This window comes from Electrona antarctica (assembly GCF_951216825.1).
Source record: "Electrona antarctica genome assembly, chromosome: 2".
In the NCBI taxonomy this organism is placed as follows: domain Eukaryota; kingdom Metazoa; phylum Chordata; class Actinopteri; order Myctophiformes; family Myctophidae; genus Electrona; species Electrona antarctica.
Genome location: NC_136807.1, coordinates 21,976,721 through 21,996,182, shown reverse-complemented (window position 1 = coordinate 21,996,182; position 19,462 = coordinate 21,976,721). Strand labels below are relative to the sequence as shown.

General features: G+C 43.2%; 1 protein-coding gene across 4 annotated transcripts in view; it reads left to right on the top strand.

Annotated features, from left to right (window-relative positions):
* The window catches only part of flna (filamin A, alpha (actin binding protein 280)), a 54,753-nt gene extending 35,995 nt beyond the window's left edge, over positions 1–18,758 (top strand). The window contains exons 24-49 of one of the 4 annotated variants that reach the window (XM_079523530.1): positions 235–408; positions 518–680; positions 1,122–1,282; positions 1,614–1,781; positions 1,906–2,029; positions 2,402–2,558; positions 2,724–2,913; positions 4,092–4,115; positions 4,799–5,046; positions 5,466–5,540; positions 7,348–7,447; positions 7,740–7,880; positions 8,029–8,157; positions 9,055–9,228; positions 9,721–9,882; positions 9,988–10,191; positions 10,509–10,661; positions 11,629–11,751; positions 12,153–12,419; positions 12,694–12,831; positions 13,289–13,404; positions 14,619–14,751; positions 15,400–15,576; positions 15,746–15,964; positions 16,260–16,466; positions 16,937–18,758. In XM_079523530.1, the coding sequence (XP_079379656.1) occupies positions 235–408; positions 518–680; positions 1,122–1,282; positions 1,614–1,781; positions 1,906–2,029; positions 2,402–2,558; positions 2,724–2,913; positions 4,092–4,115; positions 4,799–5,046; positions 5,466–5,540; positions 7,348–7,447; positions 7,740–7,880; positions 8,029–8,157; positions 9,055–9,228; positions 9,721–9,882; positions 9,988–10,191; positions 10,509–10,661; positions 11,629–11,751; positions 12,153–12,419; positions 12,694–12,831; positions 13,289–13,404; positions 14,619–14,751; positions 15,400–15,576; positions 15,746–15,964; positions 16,260–16,466; positions 16,937–17,121 (4,112 nt within the window). In that variant the 3' untranslated portion in view covers positions 17,122–18,758. The remainder of the gene's footprint in view (positions 1–234; positions 409–517; positions 681–1,121; positions 1,283–1,613; positions 1,782–1,905; positions 2,030–2,401; positions 2,559–2,723; positions 2,914–4,091; positions 4,116–4,798; positions 5,047–5,465; positions 5,541–7,347; positions 7,448–7,739; positions 7,881–8,028; positions 8,158–9,054; positions 9,229–9,720; positions 9,883–9,987; positions 10,192–10,508; positions 10,662–11,628; positions 11,752–12,152; positions 12,420–12,693; positions 12,832–13,288; positions 13,405–14,618; positions 14,752–15,399; positions 15,577–15,745; positions 15,965–16,259; positions 16,467–16,936) is intronic. The other 3 variants (XM_079523531.1, XM_079523532.1, XM_079523533.1) reach the window with 3 other exon arrangements.
* The last annotated feature ends 704 nt before the right edge of the window (positions 18,759–19,462 follow it).

Below are 19,462 nucleotides of genomic sequence, written 5' to 3'. Positions count from 1 at the left end.
AGCACTAGAAGGAGTGTTCCGCACAACCTGTTTTTATTTTATTTTACGGAATTCTCTTTTATGGTCTGATGCCATTACTTTACTTGTTATGTTTGACTTATAATCTGATGCTTATGCATTTCTTATAACTAAGTTACTCTCGATAGGCGTACCTAAAAGTTTACACTCCAATTAAATAGATTTTATTGTGTACCTGTCCTATTTCTTATAATCATTCTCTGTCCTGTGCAACAGGTGTGTTCCGTGAGGCCACCACTGACTTCACTGTGGATGCCCGGGCGCTCACACAGACTGGTGGTGACCACATCAAGACCCTGGTCAGCAACCCCTCAGGCAGCAGCACGGACGCCCTGATCACCGACCGCGGGGATGGAACCTACAGCGTGGAATACACTCCATACGAGGAGGGTGAGTTAATTTAGTTTGTTGAAGTTATCGAGTCTGTGGTTATTCTCTCTGCCTTGTCCCACGATGTGAATCCGATCTCTGTCGTGTTTGTGCTGTTGCAATGTTTCAGGACCACACAGTGTAGAGGTATGCTATGATGGCTCTCCGGTGCCCAACAGCCCATTCCGTGTGGGTGTGACTGAGGGATGTGACCCAGGGCGTGTGCGTGTGCATGGTCCTGGCCTGAAAGGAGGCATCACCAACAAAGCTAACAAGTTCACAGTGGAAACCCGGTAGATGACACCATTTGATACTTTAACATTATGAATGTCTTCACAGCTCAAAAAATGTTCACAATTGCTCACAAATGTTTTTTTTACTTCCCTAAACACTATTAAAAATGTATTATTCACGAGTGTCAAAATGACGTAGGCACTAGAAATGTACCGGCAATGTATTTATGTATTTTACAATTAATTAATAAATGCAATTCCTGACAACTTGTTGCGTTCCAAAATATCCGAGAACCCTGCAGCTTTAATTCTTTGAGCGGTACATCTGTACTAACGCTGTAATGACATCAGAGTGTCTCCACATAGTCTTATTCAGCTAGACTATTAAAATGACTTTAATGGGAATCTGTGAGTTGTTTGTGTATCCTGATATTTGGAGTCTTTATTTATTTATTTATTTTATCACCCTTCCACCGCCCCACCCCTTTTCTGTCTCTCCAGCGGCGCAGGTACGGGTGGTCTTGGCTTGGCAGTGGAGGGTCCATCTGAGGCCAAGATGTCATGCCATGACAACAAGGATGGCAGCTGTAGTGTGGAGTATATCCCCTATGAGGCTGGTACATACAACCTCAACATCACTTATGGGGGACAGCCCATCACAGGTACGGGAAATACTGACGTTTGTCTTTCTCATGCTCTGAAATTGTAAATGATTGGATGAGGACAAATACATTAATTTTTTGCTGTATTTTGTGATAATTCAAGTATTATGGCAGCAGTAGGACGTGGTTCCAGATGCTGGAGACAAAACGGTCAAGAAAAATGTATACTTTTGTGAGGTCATTTTAAAAGTGTTTTGTGCTTTGTCAGATGGTATACATTTGAAAGTTGCAAAAAACTATGGAAGAGGGTGACACTTTTCTATTATCCCACCCTAGTCTCAAACTCCCAACCTGTTTCCTCTCCTCCTCTCATCCCATTCCTTCTGTATAGGAAGTCCATTCTCAGTGCCAGTCAGTGACACAGTAGACTGCACAAAGGTGAAGTGCCAAGGAGCTGGACTAGGCACCAACGTCAGAGCCAACATTCCTCAGGAGTTCACAGTGGACGCCTCCAAGGCTGGAGTGGCTCCACTGCAGGTCCGCGTTCAGGGCCCCAAAGGTAAGCATGTGCGGTGTGTGTCATTTTTCATGTTTTGGGATCACCTAAATCTTAATCTTCTTTCCTGAACATTTAATATTGTTGGATCTATCTTACTGTGTTTTGTGTGTGTGTGTGTGTGTAGGGGTTGTGGAGCCTGTAGAAGTGGCGGATAATGGAGACCAGACTCACACAGTCAGCTATGTTCCCACCAGAGAAGGACCCTATTCCATCAACGTACTGTATGCAGATGAGGAGATCCCACGCAGGTAACATGCACACTGTCTTTCTCCCTTTGACATGCATAAATGGATGCATTCTACTAGGTGGGGAAAAAATCGATTCACTCAAATATCACGATTATTATATATTTTTTCATGTCAGAAACACTGAATGACGTTATATGGGTGCATTGAAGTGTATGATTCAACTTTTCATGGTTTATAATTGTTTTAAAATTAAAAAGCAGTCAATGGGTCAAGTCACTGCGGGGTGGGGGTCACAAAACAAATCGTAAAATAGAATCGCAATAGAGATGGAATTGGCACCCTTGGTATCATCATACCCCTACATTATACCCTCTAACACTAAAATGTCCCTCATTAACACTGAAATCTCTAACACCCACTGCCTCCTATCAGTCCTTACAAGGTAAAGGTCCTGCCTACGCATGACGCCAGCAAGGTGCGAGCCAGTGGCCCAGGGCTCAACACCACCGGTGTACCCGCTTCTCTACCAGTGGAGTTCACCATCGATGCCAAAGACGCTGGCGAAGGACTGCTGGCTGTGCAGATCACGGTGAGTGTGCACTCATGCAAACACCTTTACACAAGTGACTAATGCTATGCGATGCAAGAGTGCAGACTAGCTGATGGCCAACAATGACGTGTTTGACTGCTCAACAACATAATAACATCTCGTCCCCGGTCTCGTTTTGTCTATCTTTTAATTCTCCAAAATCAGGACCCAGAGGGAAAGCCCAAGAAGGCCAACATCCGTGACAACCACGACGGCACCTACCTTGTGTCCTACGTGCCAGACATGACTGGCCGATACACCATCCTCATCAAGTATGGTGGAGACGAAATCCCATATTCGCCGTATCGTATCAGAGCCCTGCCCACTGGAGACGCCAGCAAGTGTACAGTCACAGGTATGTGCTACAGCACTGCATGCCATGGAACTGTATACAGGAGTTTAACCTTAAATTCAGTTATGTTGTGCATATTGTCCCCAACACTGAGTTTGCAGATTAATCTGATTTCATCACAATCGATGCCTGTCCATCTACATGTCACAATTTTGCATTTTATTGTATACAGTACAGCCATTCATGTATTAACCACTTTCAAAGTGGCATCCCTATTTTGAGAATGTGATTATAGACAAACATTATCAAAGATTTTGTCGTTTGGCCCCCCCAAAAAATGTTGAATCTACAAGCTCGAAACCCGCCGCTTGGTCATGCGTTGAGAGCTTGTAGATCCACTATTTTAGAGATGGGGCTATAGTAACTTATTTTTGCCAATCCCCATTTCTTCCTGAAATTACGCCTCTGGTTATTTCCTAAAGTAACTGATAGTAAAGTGACTTGTGTGAATAAATTCACACCAGCTGCACAATTTCAGAGCCTCCGAATTGCCTACCTGCAATTTGTAGGTAATGTAGGTCATTTTACCACTTGGCAATATATTATATCGGTTAATATTTCTTAAGCCCCTCTGCAATCAATAACTGAAAAGCTGTTAAAAAGGGCCTTTCTGTGTGGAGTTTGCATGTTCTCCCTATATCCCCTAGTAGTAACCTCACAAAAAACATGCAGTAATCCTGGTCTCTATAGTGCCTCCCCCTGGCCTCCAGGCCAGCCTGATGGAGGGGAATGGAACTGGTTGGAATAACGTGTTCATTCCACGCATGTCCAACTGGGAAAACTCCCCCCTGTCGGGTGAAATGAAGCGGCTTGGACTCCTCATGCATATAAGTAAGCATGAGGTCAGTCCTTTGCTCTCCCCAGGTTAGCAGATTGAGTGTAGCACCCAGGATTACATTAGATAATTGACACTGGTTGAAATAAATGGGTTGCAAAATTGTGGGATAAAAAGAAAAGTACCTGTTATAAAGTCTATTCTGAGAAATCACACTGCACACATACACTTACACAGCCTTCCCGCCCCTTCAACTGCTTCACACCCTCCATCACTTTTTTGTTTTTTTGTTTGTGTTCTTCATCTCTCCGTTTGGAGCACAGTTATTGCCTCTCACACCCCCCACCTGACTGTCTTTTATTTTGTCACTTCTTCGCTCCCCTGCTTCTCACCGTTCCTTTCTCAGTCTCAATCGGCGGTCACGGCCTGGGTAAGCTTCATGAAACCAGTTTGTACTGTCAGAGGAACTACTCTGCTCTTTCCTTTCCCTCTCTATCGCATGTAGGACACCACATTTCAGTGGGATCCCTTTCTGTCTTTCTGCCCATGTCTCTCTCTTTCTCTGATCCCCTTCATGATCTCCCTCCCTCTTTTCTAATGTGATGCTTTCTGTTTCGCTCTTTCTCCCTTCTTGGACAGACTAATGAACTAACTGAGTAGTCGGCATGGTGGAATGGCGTTCTGGCTAATGAGCAAGTACTGTTCTAGATTTGAACTGACTGACGATAATGTGCAATCCATTTGGAAATAACATGTAGCTAGTAATAACATGGTCATGACTGGATGTCATTACACTCAAACCCGGTGCTGTGGAATGTGCATGGTGGATCTGGAGAGAGCGTGTGGATGCTGTTTGAGGTCTCTTCATATACTGTAAAATCCTGAGTGTTAATTTAACTATTGAGTGTACTAAAGCAAATAAATGGACCTGTAGAGGTCAATCAGTACACTATCAGAGTTATACTGTCAGTGGATAAATTAACAGACTTTTCCTGTGCATACTATGTACATTTACTTTATTTGTATGACTGTGTGGTCTGCAACTCTGCATGTTTCAATGCACATCAGTCCAATTGGCATCCCTAACGCTCACTCAAATCTCCTTCTCTGTAGGCGCTGGGGTCGGGCCCACCATCCAGATTGGCGAGCAGACCGTCATCACCGTGGATGCCAAGGCCGCTGGCAAGGGCAAGGTGACGTGCAGTGTGTGCACGCCCGAGGGAGCGGAGCTGGATGTGGATGTGGTGGAGAACGAGGACGGAACCTTCGACATCTTCTACACGGCGCCACAGCCCGGCGAGTATGTCATCTGTGTCCGCTTCGGAGGGGAGCACATCCCCAACAGTCCCTTCCAGGTTACGGTGAGTTCGTTTTCATATGCAGTACTGTGTGTGTGTGTGTGACTGTGCGTGCATATGATATGACGCATATGATCACACCTGAAAGTACTTTATTTGAACCAGTGTTTCTGCTTAGTGCCTGCACAGTGTGTGTGTGTGTGTGTGAGAGTGAGAGAGAGAGAGACTCAATAATAATCAATGATCCTTGACATCATTCCTCTCCGCAGATGCTCCCTGATAAGGTCTTGGAGTCAGCAGACATGTCAATGACACTAACTGTATTGTTCTATTCCCCTCCATTCATATACCCTCCCCTTGCCCCATCATCACCACCTACACCTGCCTTCACCTGCCCACCCCAACCTCCTTTCCCGTTCATATTCACCATTACCTCTCCCTGCCTTCCCTTGTCCCGTCCCTCCATCCTTACCCACTCTCAGGCACTGGAAGGAGCTCCGACAGACCAGCTCTTGCAGCAGAGCCAAATGCCCCAGTACTACACTCAACAACCCTGGGTACCAAATGACCTCTGTTTCTGCCCCAACTCATCCTCTCATTTTCTCTCAGCGCTGTTCAATTGTATTTGATATCTGGGTGCTCTTGTCTGTCTTGGCTGTCTCCTGGTGTCAATTGACTCATGTCTGTCTGTATCATAATATTCATCCCCAGAAGCCATGTTTGTTGTGTCCATCAGTGTGCTTTCTAGTTTCTGGTCTTTCTGTGGCTACAGTGACTCATTGCAGGTTTTCATCTTTTTGATCCCCCCCCTTCCACCCAACTCCACATACAGAGGTGTACTGAGGACTCCTTAGCTCCAGCACTGTGTAGTAGGGCTGAAAAATACCAAATGATAACGGTAGTTGCGGTACCCTACTGACACTGTAGACTCCTTTCTGTTTAGGATGGAACTTGGTAAACTTGTCTCAATCAGTGTGTGTCACGACTCACAAGTGCTGATTGCTAAATTTGAATTAAGTGGAAACGGGTTTGTCGAAATGCAGTCTAATTTGTAGAATAGGCACTTTTTTTTTAAAGAAGCTGTTTAAAACTAATTTTTTAAGACAAATGGAAGCCCTTTGCAATTTTCTAATTGCAGGTATTTCGTCAACTTATGACGTCCTACTGTACAGTGATGGTTGGCCATTTTGAGAATCTGAGGGCACGTGTGCTACTCCACACCACGTTTTGCAAAATGGCTCTCCTGATCTTGTAGAGCGTCTCCTCACCCCGCCCCCCCCGTCTACCTCCCCTGACAACCATGTCTCTCTGTGTCCTCATACCATTCTCCATCTCACAGCTTGTGTCGGTGTCTTCATCCCTGGTCATGATCACCACCTGGTCATGATCACAACCATCATCAGTCATCTCATTTCATGGTTGTCTAATTGCGTCTTTGTTTGGTGTTTGGAGACCTTTACTCTCTCTTATCGACAATGCATTTGTTGTCTGCTCTGTATCCTGAGTTATACTTGGTTGCACGCGGGTGACACACACTGAAAATAGATAGGTGCCGTTGTTTAACAGCTGCTATTTTCGGGGTGTGACACCAACATGCAACTAGAAGTACACTGTATGTATACTAAACGAGAAATTACTATATTGCTGACATGTTGTTGGTGATTGTTGTTGCTCTAATCCCCACACATCAGCCATCATCCTTTACCTCCCCCACCCATACCACCACCTACGAATAGACGAGAGACACTAGAATAGACAATCTAATGGCCGATATACAATAACTGATTTATTGCACGGTTGGATCAATCCATACTGATATTGTAGTTCAAGTAGGGTTTGCCTTAACACCTGTTATACAGCAACTGTGATTCTAGGTGCAGAATGCAGATGCAGATTACTACAACCTGATTTATTAGACTTACTGAAGCACAACTGAAATGTACACATTTTCCAATTTGTGTCTGCTTTGTTCTACAGGGAAAGCTTCCCGACAAAATACTGATTAAATCTACATCCTATAATCATCACAAAAGGCTTTTTTAGATTCCAATTCCCATATAAAGTTTATTAAATAAAAAATACAAATTGGCTAAAAATATTGAGATTATCTTGCCATTTACCGAATGCAATTTAAAGTACAAATATCGTCCAATGTTGTGTGCATCCCTAGTTTTAACTTCTTCTGTTGCATATACTATGTCTTATTGCTGCTTGTAAAGCACATGGAGATGCATTCTGTTATTTAAAAAAGTCTAAGCTAAGAAAGGTCTGAGTAGAATATAAATATTTAAAATGTCCCCATCCATGACTCCCAACCGCTCTTCAGAATGTCATTTAACACAATACCTCTACTCTGTCTCCTAGGCAACAGACAGACCAATGGGAATGAACGGTTTGGATGTGGCAGGGCTGAGACCATTTGACCTGGTCATCCCCTTTACCATCCAGAAGGGAGAGATCACAGGTACACCCACACACAGACAGCTTTTTAAAAGATACAGAATAAAACTATTGCTTTTCCCAAAAACATTATTGCGAGATCATTTTTGTTTTTGTCTACTACCGTTATCTATGTTGATTTGGTTTCCATTGGGGGAAAAAGTACTTTTTTCCCTTAAGAGACGCTTGGAGGCAGCTGATGCATTTCAATTGTGTGCTGCATTACTCAAGGAAATAAGGATTCCTATGAAACAGTTGTTTCATCTAGTAGCTGAAAGTTGACTATTACACCTGTGTCGATCTATCCTCTCCTTTAGGTGATGTGCGTATGCCATCGGGCAACGTAGCCAAGCCTGACATCACAGACAACAAGGACGGCACCGTCACTGTCAAATATGCCCCCACCGAGGCTGGCCTGCACGAGATGGACATCAAATATGATGGCCTCCACATCCCTGGTACCGTCCTGTACAGATTGATCCTTAATACCCGATTTTAACTATTAACATGGAGCAGTAGCACTGACCCCTCTCTCTCTCTCTCTCTCTCCACTCCTTTTGTCTTTTCTTCTCTACTTCTTCCTTCTTTTTTTGTTATGATTTCCAGGCAGTCCTCTGCAGTTCTATGTGGACTACATGAACAGTGGTAATGTCAGCGCCTATGGCCCTGGCCTCATCCATGGCACAGTCAACAAGCCTGCTGTCTTCACCGTTAACACTAAAGATGCTGGAGAGGGTATAGAACACACACACACACACACTAGGGATGCACCAATGGTGAAATTATGCGCTGATGTTTCAAATAATGATAGTTTGTTTGCGTTGGGTCTACTGTTTAAAACGGTGTAACTGGTGTAACCTTTCATCACACAGTAATGTAAAATATACATTTTTCATTTCATAATCGCATACAGTACCCACACTTTTATGATCAACACTTTATTTGCATTTTAACAGATACAAATAAACAAATGGAGATGTAAAAAATATTATCCAAAGAAAATCAGTAAGAACATTTACACAAAGAAGAAACACAAACAACAACAATAACGGAATACAAATATACAGGCATATAGAGCGTCACAGTCCCGCCCCCTTTCATGACGACGAGAGGCCCGGAAGAGAATTTCAAATTATCTTTTTCCCATAGACGTTTCAAAAACTATTTATTTAAAGGTATATTCAGTGATTTCACTTAATTCAAATATCACTTATTTTTTTGTTTTGTTGTGATAATCCTCCCTACTATTGAGTGTGCTGACCATATAAGGAGTTCCTCCCTGTCCCCAGTTAACTCCTGGGGGTCAGGTTGCCTGAGGAAGGTCCGGAGGTACCGAAACATTGCTTCATTAAATAAGACAATACTCATGTACCGAGAAAAATGAATGGTAAATTCTCTTACGGGCCGGTCGTCGGGGACTGCGACACAGAAAACAAGAATATAAACCTATTTAAAAAAGGATAGACGAGATAATACCCATACTTTTTATTTTCCTTTTATTCGACCAAGAAAGGCCAGCAAAGCACCCCACGACAGAAGTAAAATGGAGCATAAATCAATGTCAAACCGATCGTCAGAGAAACAAGCCTGATAACTGGCAATGGTGATAAATGTTCATTACCTGTCCTCCAGGTGGTCTGTCCCTGGCCATCGAGGGTCCGTCCAAGGCAGACATCAGCTGCGTAGACAATCAGGATGGGACCTGCACAGTGTCCTACCTGCCTGTCCTGCCTGGAGACTACAGCATCCTGGTCAAATACAATGACAAGCACATCCCTGGCAGCCCCTTCTCTGCCAGAATTACTGGTAATGCACCCCCACAAATGGCAGAGTGCTGCCTGATCTTTTCTTTTTTAAATTTAGCAGTAGATGCCTACTACATGCATACATTTGATGGCTATTGGCTACACACATAGATTTATATACCTCTGTGGACTACATTTAAAAAATCTATTCCCAAATCTAAGAAAAATCCTCAATTTCTATGCTACATTCCAAATCACAATGTGAAACATTCTGTGTTGTTCATATGTACCCACTTTAACCCTGGCATCAATATTTTGGACTATGAAAAACAAATCATAACATTAGCTTGCAGATCAGCTATTTGTACGACAAATATAAATGGTGCATTTGGTGCATTATATACAACAAAGTATATATGACTTGAGTTGTTAATCATAAAACATCAAGAGTCGTGAATCTCCGGTAAATCAGTAGAGGTAACTTGACAGCTATTCCAGCTGTGCTTTTTGTCTATGTTTACGTGATGACCTCCTGTCCCTGTTGTGTTTCCAGGTGATGACTCTCTGAGGATGTCCCATCTGAAGGTGGGCTCCGCTGCTGACATCCCACTAGACATCGGGGAGCTGGACCTCAGTCAGCTGACCGCCTCGCTCACCACACCCTCGGGCCACGAGGAGCCATGTCTGCTTAAGAAGCTACGGAACGGTCATGTCGGTGGGTGTCTGAGGGCAAATGATTGTTTTTAGAAATACTTTTCTTTTTAAGTTTTTCTCCTTGTATGTTGTACTTATGTTTTATGTGTCCGTTTTTCCATCCTAGGCATTTCATTCGTCCCAAAAGAGATTGGGGAGTACCTGGTGAACATCAAGAAGAACGGCCGCCATATTCCCAGCAGCCCCATCTCTGTGATGATCAGCCAATCTGAGATTGGCGACGCCAGCCGTGTTCGCGTCAGTGGCCAGGGCTTGAGCGAGGCCAAGACCTTTGAACCTGCCGAGTTCATCATTGACACTCGTGATTCAGGTTAGAAATGGCTGGTTCTTTGGATAGAACTAATGCTGTGTGAACTAGAGACATGTACAGTATGCGGTTACATAAGGGCCTTACACATGACTTGACTGTTGCATGCCTAGTATACTATTGCACGATCCTACACTGTATAGTACTGCATTGCACTAAAGTGGCTTCTCTGCCCACATGTGTAGTTGTACCTTGTCTGTCCAGTGTCATGTTCTTGCACTATTATCACGTCTCATGTTTGTGATTTGTTTGATGTATTGTTAACACACGGTTCATATACAATGTTTCTCTTATATCGTGGCATTATTCTGTTCATGCAGGATATGGTGGCCTGAGTCTGTCCATAGAGGGTCCCAGTAAAGTGGACATCAACACTGAAGACCAGGAGGATGGCACCTGTAAGGTCACCTACTGCCCAACGGAACCAGGAAACTACATCATAAATATCAAGTTCGCTGACCAGCATGTGCCAGGTACTTTTCCAGGTCATCTATCTAGAGACTTTAGTTGAAGGTGTATAAGGGTTTATAGGCCTTTAGCCTCCAACACAAATCTTTATTTATTCTCAAAGCATTTTCTATAATCTCAAACTAGACACTCCATCAGGCTTTGTTGTATTGAGTGTAGCTATAGTGTAAGGTCATCTGTGCACAGCAAAATCCTCAGTGTTGGATAGCAAAGAAATGGAGGGTATGCAACTATGCACATGCATAAAGTGAATGGAAAATCGAGTGGCAAACTGAGTTTAACGTTGTTTAACATTGTTTAATGCAATCAGGACTTTTCTGTTTGGATGTAGGGCTGTCAAGGCCAGAAAGTAGTTTTTTGGTTCAAATTGTTCATGGTGCATCCGGCTTGGCAGAGCGCTAAGTGGGTGAGAAGCTGAGCGATATGTCAGCTGTATATATGGAGATCTAAGGGTGGCAGTGTCTTCAGTGTACAGGGTTTGATGAGGGCCCAGGTAGGGCCGGGCCTTAATTTTCGGGCCTGTTGAGAACTCTAGTTCCAACTTTGAATATCAAACTGAATGAAAATGGCATCCATACACACACACGCACACACCGTCGTAGTCGACTGTCTGTAGCGCGTAGAACTTGCTCTAGCCTTGACGACATTGCAGGCTGCAAAGGTTAATTTAGATGGTGTGTTATTTACCGGTAGATGGATGATGTTCATTTGACCTGGCATATTATAGTTTGTATAGTTTCAATGTACTGATTTTTTTTTGTATATTGCACTGGTGTACCTATGATCCTAGATTACCATTTCGATGCATTTGATTTGATGTATTACCTCGTGTTTACCTTGCTTACTGTAAATTGCTCTGGATTAAGAGCGTCTGCTAAATGCCTAAATTGTAAATTGATGATTTAGCTGTGTAATGGCTGTAATGTTCAGACGAGATCATACTGAAAGGACTCTGTGTGGGTGTTTGTGTAGGGAGCGCGTTCACAGTGAAGGTGACTGGTGAAGGCAGGATGAAGGAGAGCATTACCAGGAAGAGGAGAGCAGCATCGGTGGCTAACGTTGGCAGTCAGTGTGACCTCAGCCTCAAGATCCCAGGTGAGCAAGCACTTCCTCCTGTGACAGGAAGTCAGAAGAGAACACATTCCTCTATGCCTAACACACTCCCGACCCATGAAACAAACCATAATCACTTATCACACAGCAGACATTTTGCTATTACATACTGTACTCTACATCAGTATGATGTAAGCGCAAAACGGCTGCTACAGTATGTAATTATGGTTTGTTTTATCTATGTGTTTAGTTCACGTTATGCATCTGTCTACAAAAAAGCTAAAAGACCTTGTGTCTCCACTCTCGAAAAAAAGAAAAACATAACTTTATTTTTTCATTAATTTCCAAAGCATTTGACACACTTGTCATTGTTTACTTACTGTACCACATGTGTATTCAGAACTAATGAACACAGTTCATTACCTCCCCGTCTGTCTCCCCAGAGATCAGTATAGCAGACATGACGGCCCAGGTGACCAGCCCGTCTGGCCAGATCCACAAGGCTGAAATCATGGAGGGAGAGAACAACACCTACTGCATCCGCTTTGTGCCCACGGAGACGGGCGTTCACACAGTGTGTGTCAAGTACAATGGGCAGCACGTGCCAGGCAGCCCCTTCCAGTTTACTGTGGGGCCCCTGGGAGAGGGAGGGGCACATAAGGTTCGTGCCGGAGGGCCAGGCCTGGAGAGAGCTGAGGCCGGAGTACCAGGTTTGTGTGTGTGCATGTATCGTCTTGTTATGGGTGTCCTTAACTGAATGGGTAGAGAGGCCACCTGGGAAACAGGTTCGATTCCTGGCCCTGGCTATGTGTCCATGAGCAAGAAGGTCTCAATGTGTTAATAAGGTCTGCATTGGTAGTTGTATGAGGAACTAATATCCACCATGACCACTTAGGAATGGAGACCTTCCTATGCCGTGTTACTTGTCTGAACATTAATCTGAGTTTTGTGTGACCCAGTTTTTGACCCCTGTGTTCTCTGTAGCCGAGTTCAGCATCTGGACCAGGGAGGCGGGAGCTGGTGGTCTTAGTATTGCTGTGGAGGGGCCGAGTAAAGCTGAGATTGCCTTTGAAGACCGCAAGGATGGGTCTAGTGGAGTGTCCTACATCGTACAGGAGCCTGGTAAGGGAGATTGAGGGATGACTAGAGATTATAATTTCCAACTGTTTATCGATGTTAAAATTGCATCCTGTCCAATCTGATTCTACACTACATTTTCTCTATGCTTCCAAACCCCATACATCTTTGTTTTTGTAAATTTTTATTGCATTGCAAGTTTGTTTGATGTTGGTTGTAAGGTGCAAACGTGCTGTGTAGGTGTGTGAACAGTAAAAGTGTTTTTGGAATTTTATCCATTTGTAACTCTTGAGTGTACAAATGGAATCGTAAGTGTCCATTTTGGTTACATTTGTAGTAATGGAGTTCAATGAACACTGAGGATTTTGCTGTGCAAGCTTATCTGTTTTGGTTGTTTTCATCACCTTCTGTCATGATGTCCTCTTGAGGGACTGGGAGGATTCCGTGTGTTTACATTTATTTGTTTTGGTGACTTCCTGTCATTCGGTGTGTTCCCCTGAAGGTGACTACGAGGTGTCAATCCGGTTCAATGACGAGCACATCCCTGACAGCCCCTTCGTGGTCCCTGTAGCGTCGCCCTCGGACGACGCCCGGCGCCTCACTGTTGCCAGTCTTCAGGTGAGGCTCTGAGACGCACACACACGTCCACGCACGTGTGCAGCAACACGCCAGGCCAGAGTGCATCGCCCACAATGCAGCAGCTGCAGGAAGTGCTGAGAGTTTAGGAATGTGTGGGTAGTTGGGCCTACTTTGGAGTCCAGAGGGGATTTGCACTTGGGAAAACCTGTCAGATCCTGAGTGTTAAATATACTTTAGATTGTGCAAATGGGCCGTTTACTTTGTAAACTTTGCTTGAGACAGACAGGCTGATGCATCATATTGGGATCAATAATGTAGTGTAGTAACACTGTCACAGGTATAAGTAATGAAGCCTTTCCTGCTAGGTTCTTAGTAAGCGTCACTTTTGGTGATGCAGTACAATTGCACAATTAACAGCAATAACTTATTTTTGATAGCTCGGCACATAACCATAGGGCACAGGATATCCAAGTACAGTTTGAGTCGATGGGTTTTAGAGACATGGGATCTGCTGCTGCTGCAATGTTGGGTGGTATAAAAGGCTTCTGGGATACTTGAGGACTGTGTGTGTTTCTCGTGCCTCGTTCTAAAGGCTCCCAACAGTACCCCCCCCACCACACCCTCCCTCTAAGATGAGAAAGGGGCGCTAAAGGGTTAAAGAGGCCTGATCTGGGCTGTTTCCCTCTCTATCTTTGTTCTCACTCACTGAGCCACACATAATGTACTATTCACTGTATATCATACACACTCACTTTTCCCACATGCACAAAGGTCTTTGCATACAAATATACACACACTAACTTATTTATGAGCACACTTTCTTACCTTCCTTCACACGTCTCTTTGTGAAACGTCCACAAAATATACTTTCTCCACTTTTCTGTTCAGCCCTGCTCTTTAGCCCTGTTAGCGGCCTCCAGGTAAGGAAAATGGTTATGCTAACATAGACCGTGGGTTGGTCTGTGTTACCATGGTGAGCAATGTTGTTGTTTTATTGTGTTAATCACTTTATCCTGGCATCCCTTTTTTAGGCATGTCATTATAGGCAACCATTTTCCAAAACTTTTAACTTTTCAAAAATAGCAGGTCTACAAGCTTGTAGATCGTTTATTTGATCTATTAATCGTACTATATGGTTAATCGTGGTTGAACAGTATTTGATACTATACTGATGTCTGGTAGCATTGCATTCATGAGGTAAAAGTGGTAATGTTGCTGTAGTGTTGAGCGTGTGAGTCTGTCTTGTCGAGCAGGAGTCGGGCTTGAAGGTGAATCAGCCGGCGTCATTCGCCGTCAGCCTGAATGGTGCAAAGGGTGTCATTGATGCCAAGGTCCACAGCCCCTCTGGTGCCCTGGAGGAGTGCTGTGTCACTGAAATTGATCAAGGTAACCATCTTTTTACATTATCCTATGCAGCGTTCAATACAATATAGTCTAGATCTGTATTATATTTCTATGATTGTTTTGTTACTAGCATCCATAACTTCGGTCAGGCTCTTTACAGCGACCTTGTGCATTATACTGCATTACACTTTACTTCACAAAAGCTTACATTTTATTTTACAACATTTTACTATTAAGATGTGTGTATTGTGTCCATGTGGATGCAGTATGTATTGTGTCCATGTGGATGCAGTATGTATTGTGTCCATGTGGATGCAGTATGTATTGTGTCCATGTGGATGCAGTATGTATTGTGTCCATGTGGATGCAACGTACAGATTCAAAGTACTTATATGTGCAAATTCACATGGTCAATATTAATAATGCTTAATTTATACATAGTCAAGCTTGTAGATCGGCTATTTTTGGTTTGACTCGAGTATAAATCGGGCTTAAAAGTGATTCATCCTAATCTGGTATATGCTGTTGAATTCAGGCTGCAAATGTAAATTTGTGTATACATAATTGCAAATGCTGATTATAGGTTGGTGGGGAGAAGCCTGTAGTGTTGCAGAACACCCAACTAATTGGATTTGATGTTCATGCAAATATCAATTCTCCGCTTAACCCTTAAAATCTCCACTTCACTAGATAAGTACGCAGTAAGGTTCATCCCCAGAGAGAACGGTCTCTATCTTATTGATGTGAAGTTCAATGGCAGCCACATCCCTGGGAGTCCATTTAAGATCCGTGTAGGAGAGACGGGCCAGGCTGGGGACCCTGGGATGGTATCTGCATATGGACCAGGCTTGGAGGGAGGTTCCACAGGTAACATGCTGTAACTCTAAAGTCTATTGTGACCTATTTACAAGCAGCAAGTGTGGTATTTGCAAAGATATTGGCAGCATAGCACAACAATGAATATTTGCTTTAATTCTCATTTCTGTCATATCTTTTTTTCCTCCAAATATGCTCACCTCAACCTACATGTACCCAGGCACTGCGTGTGAGTTTGTGGTGAACACCAGCAAAGCTGGCCCAGGGGCCTTGGCTGTAACAATTGACGGGCCCTCCAAGGTTAAGATGGACTGTGTGGAGTGTTCTGAGGGTTACAGGGTCACGTACACACCGATGGCCCCTGGCAACTATCTCATTTCCATCAAATACGGTGGACCCTATCACATCAGCGGCAGCCCCTTCAAGGCCAAGATCACTGGTGTGTAGGAGCTTCTTTGGCATGGGAAAATAAATTTAACATTGACCACATTCACACACCAGCTAAGGCGGCCATTTTGCTCTTCTTTTACTTAATCACTTTCAACCTGGCGTCCCTATTTTGGGCATGTCACTATAGGCAGAAAAATGTCAGATCTTGTAGATCATATGGTAATAATTTACAGTATGCAGTCTCTACATGCATTGATGATCCCAGATTAAGGGAGCCTGTTTCAGCCTCAATGACATGATGATAGATGTCTCTCTCTCATATCTCTTCTCTCCTAATCTTCCAGGTTCCAAGTTGGTGTCCAGTCACAGTATGCACGAAACCTCATCTGTGATGGTCGACCCTGTGACCCGCGCCATCAGCTGCTCTCAGCAGGGTGCTCCCACTCAGCTGGCATCAGGAGATGCCAGCAAGGTTGTCGCAAAGGGCATGGGCCTGACCAAGGGCTTCATTGGACAGAAGAACAACTTTAGTGTCGACTGTAGCAAAGCAGGTGTGTCTGTGGTTATAGCAAGAGTGTATACCAGTATTGGAGTTGATGTAGTGTTCCAACTAGGGTTGTCCTGATCGGATCGGGTGATCGGAAATCGAGGCCGATCACGTCATTTTCAAATGATCGGAATCTGATCGGGAGCCAAAAAACGTGATCTGGACATCCCTAGTATCAATATTATATCTATCATGATATTAGACTGGTAATTGTCTGATTTGGGATATTGTACTATTGTAATATGGCATATGATGATGATGCTACTGTTGATGATACTGAGCTGTTGAATTTTGAATATTGCCTAATGTTCAGTTTTCACTCCTGGAGGATGTAACAACGACGAGAGTGAATTGGAAACGGAAATTCCATAGCATTACCATAACTCTGACCCACAATCCAAGAAATGTGGCGACCTTGTTCAAGCCTGTGTGCTGCTTAAAAGTATTTATTCTAAGTTATCTCTGTATCTGCAGGGCGTAACATGCTCCTGGTTGGTGTGGATGGTCCCAAGGTCCCGTGTGAAGAGATCCTAGTGAAGCACTTGGGCAACCGCATGTACAATGTCAGCTACCAGCTCAAAGAGAAGGGAGAGTACATTTTGGTGGTAAAATGGGGAGATGAGCACATTCCCGGAAGCCCCTATCACATCACTGTCTAAACCCCCACCAACACCGATATCGGAGAGAAAGCCCTTTATCGTATCACTGTTTTACCCAGCTGAAATTTCTGTCCGTCTTGAATCTAATCAATCAGCACCTGCAATATTATTGTTTACAAAAAAACAGACCCTTCTGTGTTAAAGCAGAACCAATAAGAACCCCTGCACCCCCCCAACTCCTCCTTAACATTATTGCTGTTTGACCAGTGCAGAAAACGAACTCCCACGTCAATGTTTACCTGAAGCCAGATATCATTGTGCTCTGAAGCGGAGTCTTTGAAACCAAACATTTTCGACTTCACTGTAACAACCAACTCCAACCAAGTCTCCCAAAGATGATTGCATAGACACTGAATTGTTCCTTTTCATCAGTCCACTCTACTCATCTCTTCCTTTCTCTCCCCATCATTATTTTCATGCCTCTCCTAATCATTATCCACTAGTAGATTTAGAAAGGGGGGAATATGCACCTTTTTAATTACTGTAAACTAGCCACCAGTTTTCCATCTTCAAGAATGGACACCATTTATGAACGATTAGGCTGTAGCGTACTTTAAAATAGTTTAGGAAGGAGGATAGGCTATCTTATACTGTAGCATAGAATAGTTTTTAGCCTTGCATAACATGGAGGTTCACTCTCGCACTGCTCAAACCGCCCTAGTATGATGAATACATTCTTTCTAAACATTTTTTTTGTGAACAATCATGCAATATACAATATTTGAAATGAAAATAAAATGTTATGCCCTCTGACAAAGTTAGATGTATGCCATGATTGTTCCCATGAAGATCTATATAACAAAGATGTGCCCATTATTGTGCAAGGTTGTTTTTGTTGCATTGAAATCCAGTGCTGAGTGACCCATGCCAGTCCAATGTGTTCATACTGCTCTCTAGCCAACCCATTTGTTTTACTTGCTGCTAGATCCAGTTTTAGGCGCTGCTGTTCTTAAAACCTTAACCCATAGGGATTAGAATGAGGAAAATGGCCAACGCCAAAGGATTTGAGCGACAAGAGGTGTGAATATATAGGCTAGTGATGAGAGAAACGTTAATATCCCCTAGTATCGGCTATAGTGATGATAACTGTCAAAGTAGCTTACCGTCACTATATGACATGCTTTCTTGACACTGATGTTGAGAAGATATTGCCTAGAGTAGACTCTCTGTGTTCGATACATGATCCAAATATGCTACACATGTTCCATACTGGCACTAAAACTCACTCTTCAGACACAAAGACTGATGATAAAGAAAGGATCAGAACCTGATGAAAATAAGTTGTGTGATGTGGTCAATGTTTAAAAAAAAATGGAGCTGTTACATATAAAAAAGGGACATTTCCAGAGTTGAGCTGGACGGAAGGGCTGAAGAGTATTTTTGGTGTGTGAACTTTATGTCCTTAAATATAATGACCAAAAATGTTTTAATGAGAACTGTTACCTTGTGGTTCTATAAGATGTCTCCCCCTCACCTGCCCAGCCCTCCCTTCATCCCTTTAGCTCTGGCTTTGTGTGTATTCAGTATTTCAGAAAAACAAAAAAATAATCTTGTCTTAAATAGAAAAGCTTTTAAAGTGGTTGTAAGACTTACAGTATTTTGATACACAATAAAGTTGTCTAAGTATTTTTTCTGTCTATCTGCTTCTGTATTGTGTTTTTTCACTGCTAAAAGTTACATTTAGATTAAGATGAAGCTTTGTCTAAACCACACAAGACTGACAATGTCATGTAGTGATGGATGTATTCTGTTCTAATTCAAAGCATGTATCCGTTTTCTCATAAGTACGGTAGATTTGCATAGGTCTACATTAGCTCTGGTCCATATGTTAGAGCTATTGACCAGAGCTAGGCCTACATGTACTGCAGGACAATAGGTACATGGTACAAAACATTGGTACTACAGCACACAAATGCAAATCCTACACAATTGAAACTTTGTAGATCACTGTAGCCAACGCCCTTTCCCGGAATACTCCATGTACCAGTCATACTATATGCCCGTATTAGGCCTTATGGCCATACTAGGATTCCTCCAGAGGCCGCTGCAGTAAAGTAAAACCCATGGAAAGACTTGCATAATAAAACTCTCAAAGACTCCCAAGTGTATTGCAAAGTTTGAGCACCAGCCAGTTTACCAGATAAAAAAATATAATGGTTTTAAGAGCAAAATATAGGTGTACATGACGTTTAATTAATTGAGACTTGTTTGTCTGGTCCATAGCTCTAATGCATATGCAAAGGCATTAGAGCTATGGACCAGAGCTAGGTGAGCCCTAGAGCAGGGGTCTGCACGCTTTTCGACATGAAGTGCCGTGTCTTTATTTTCTTGATAGTCGCCA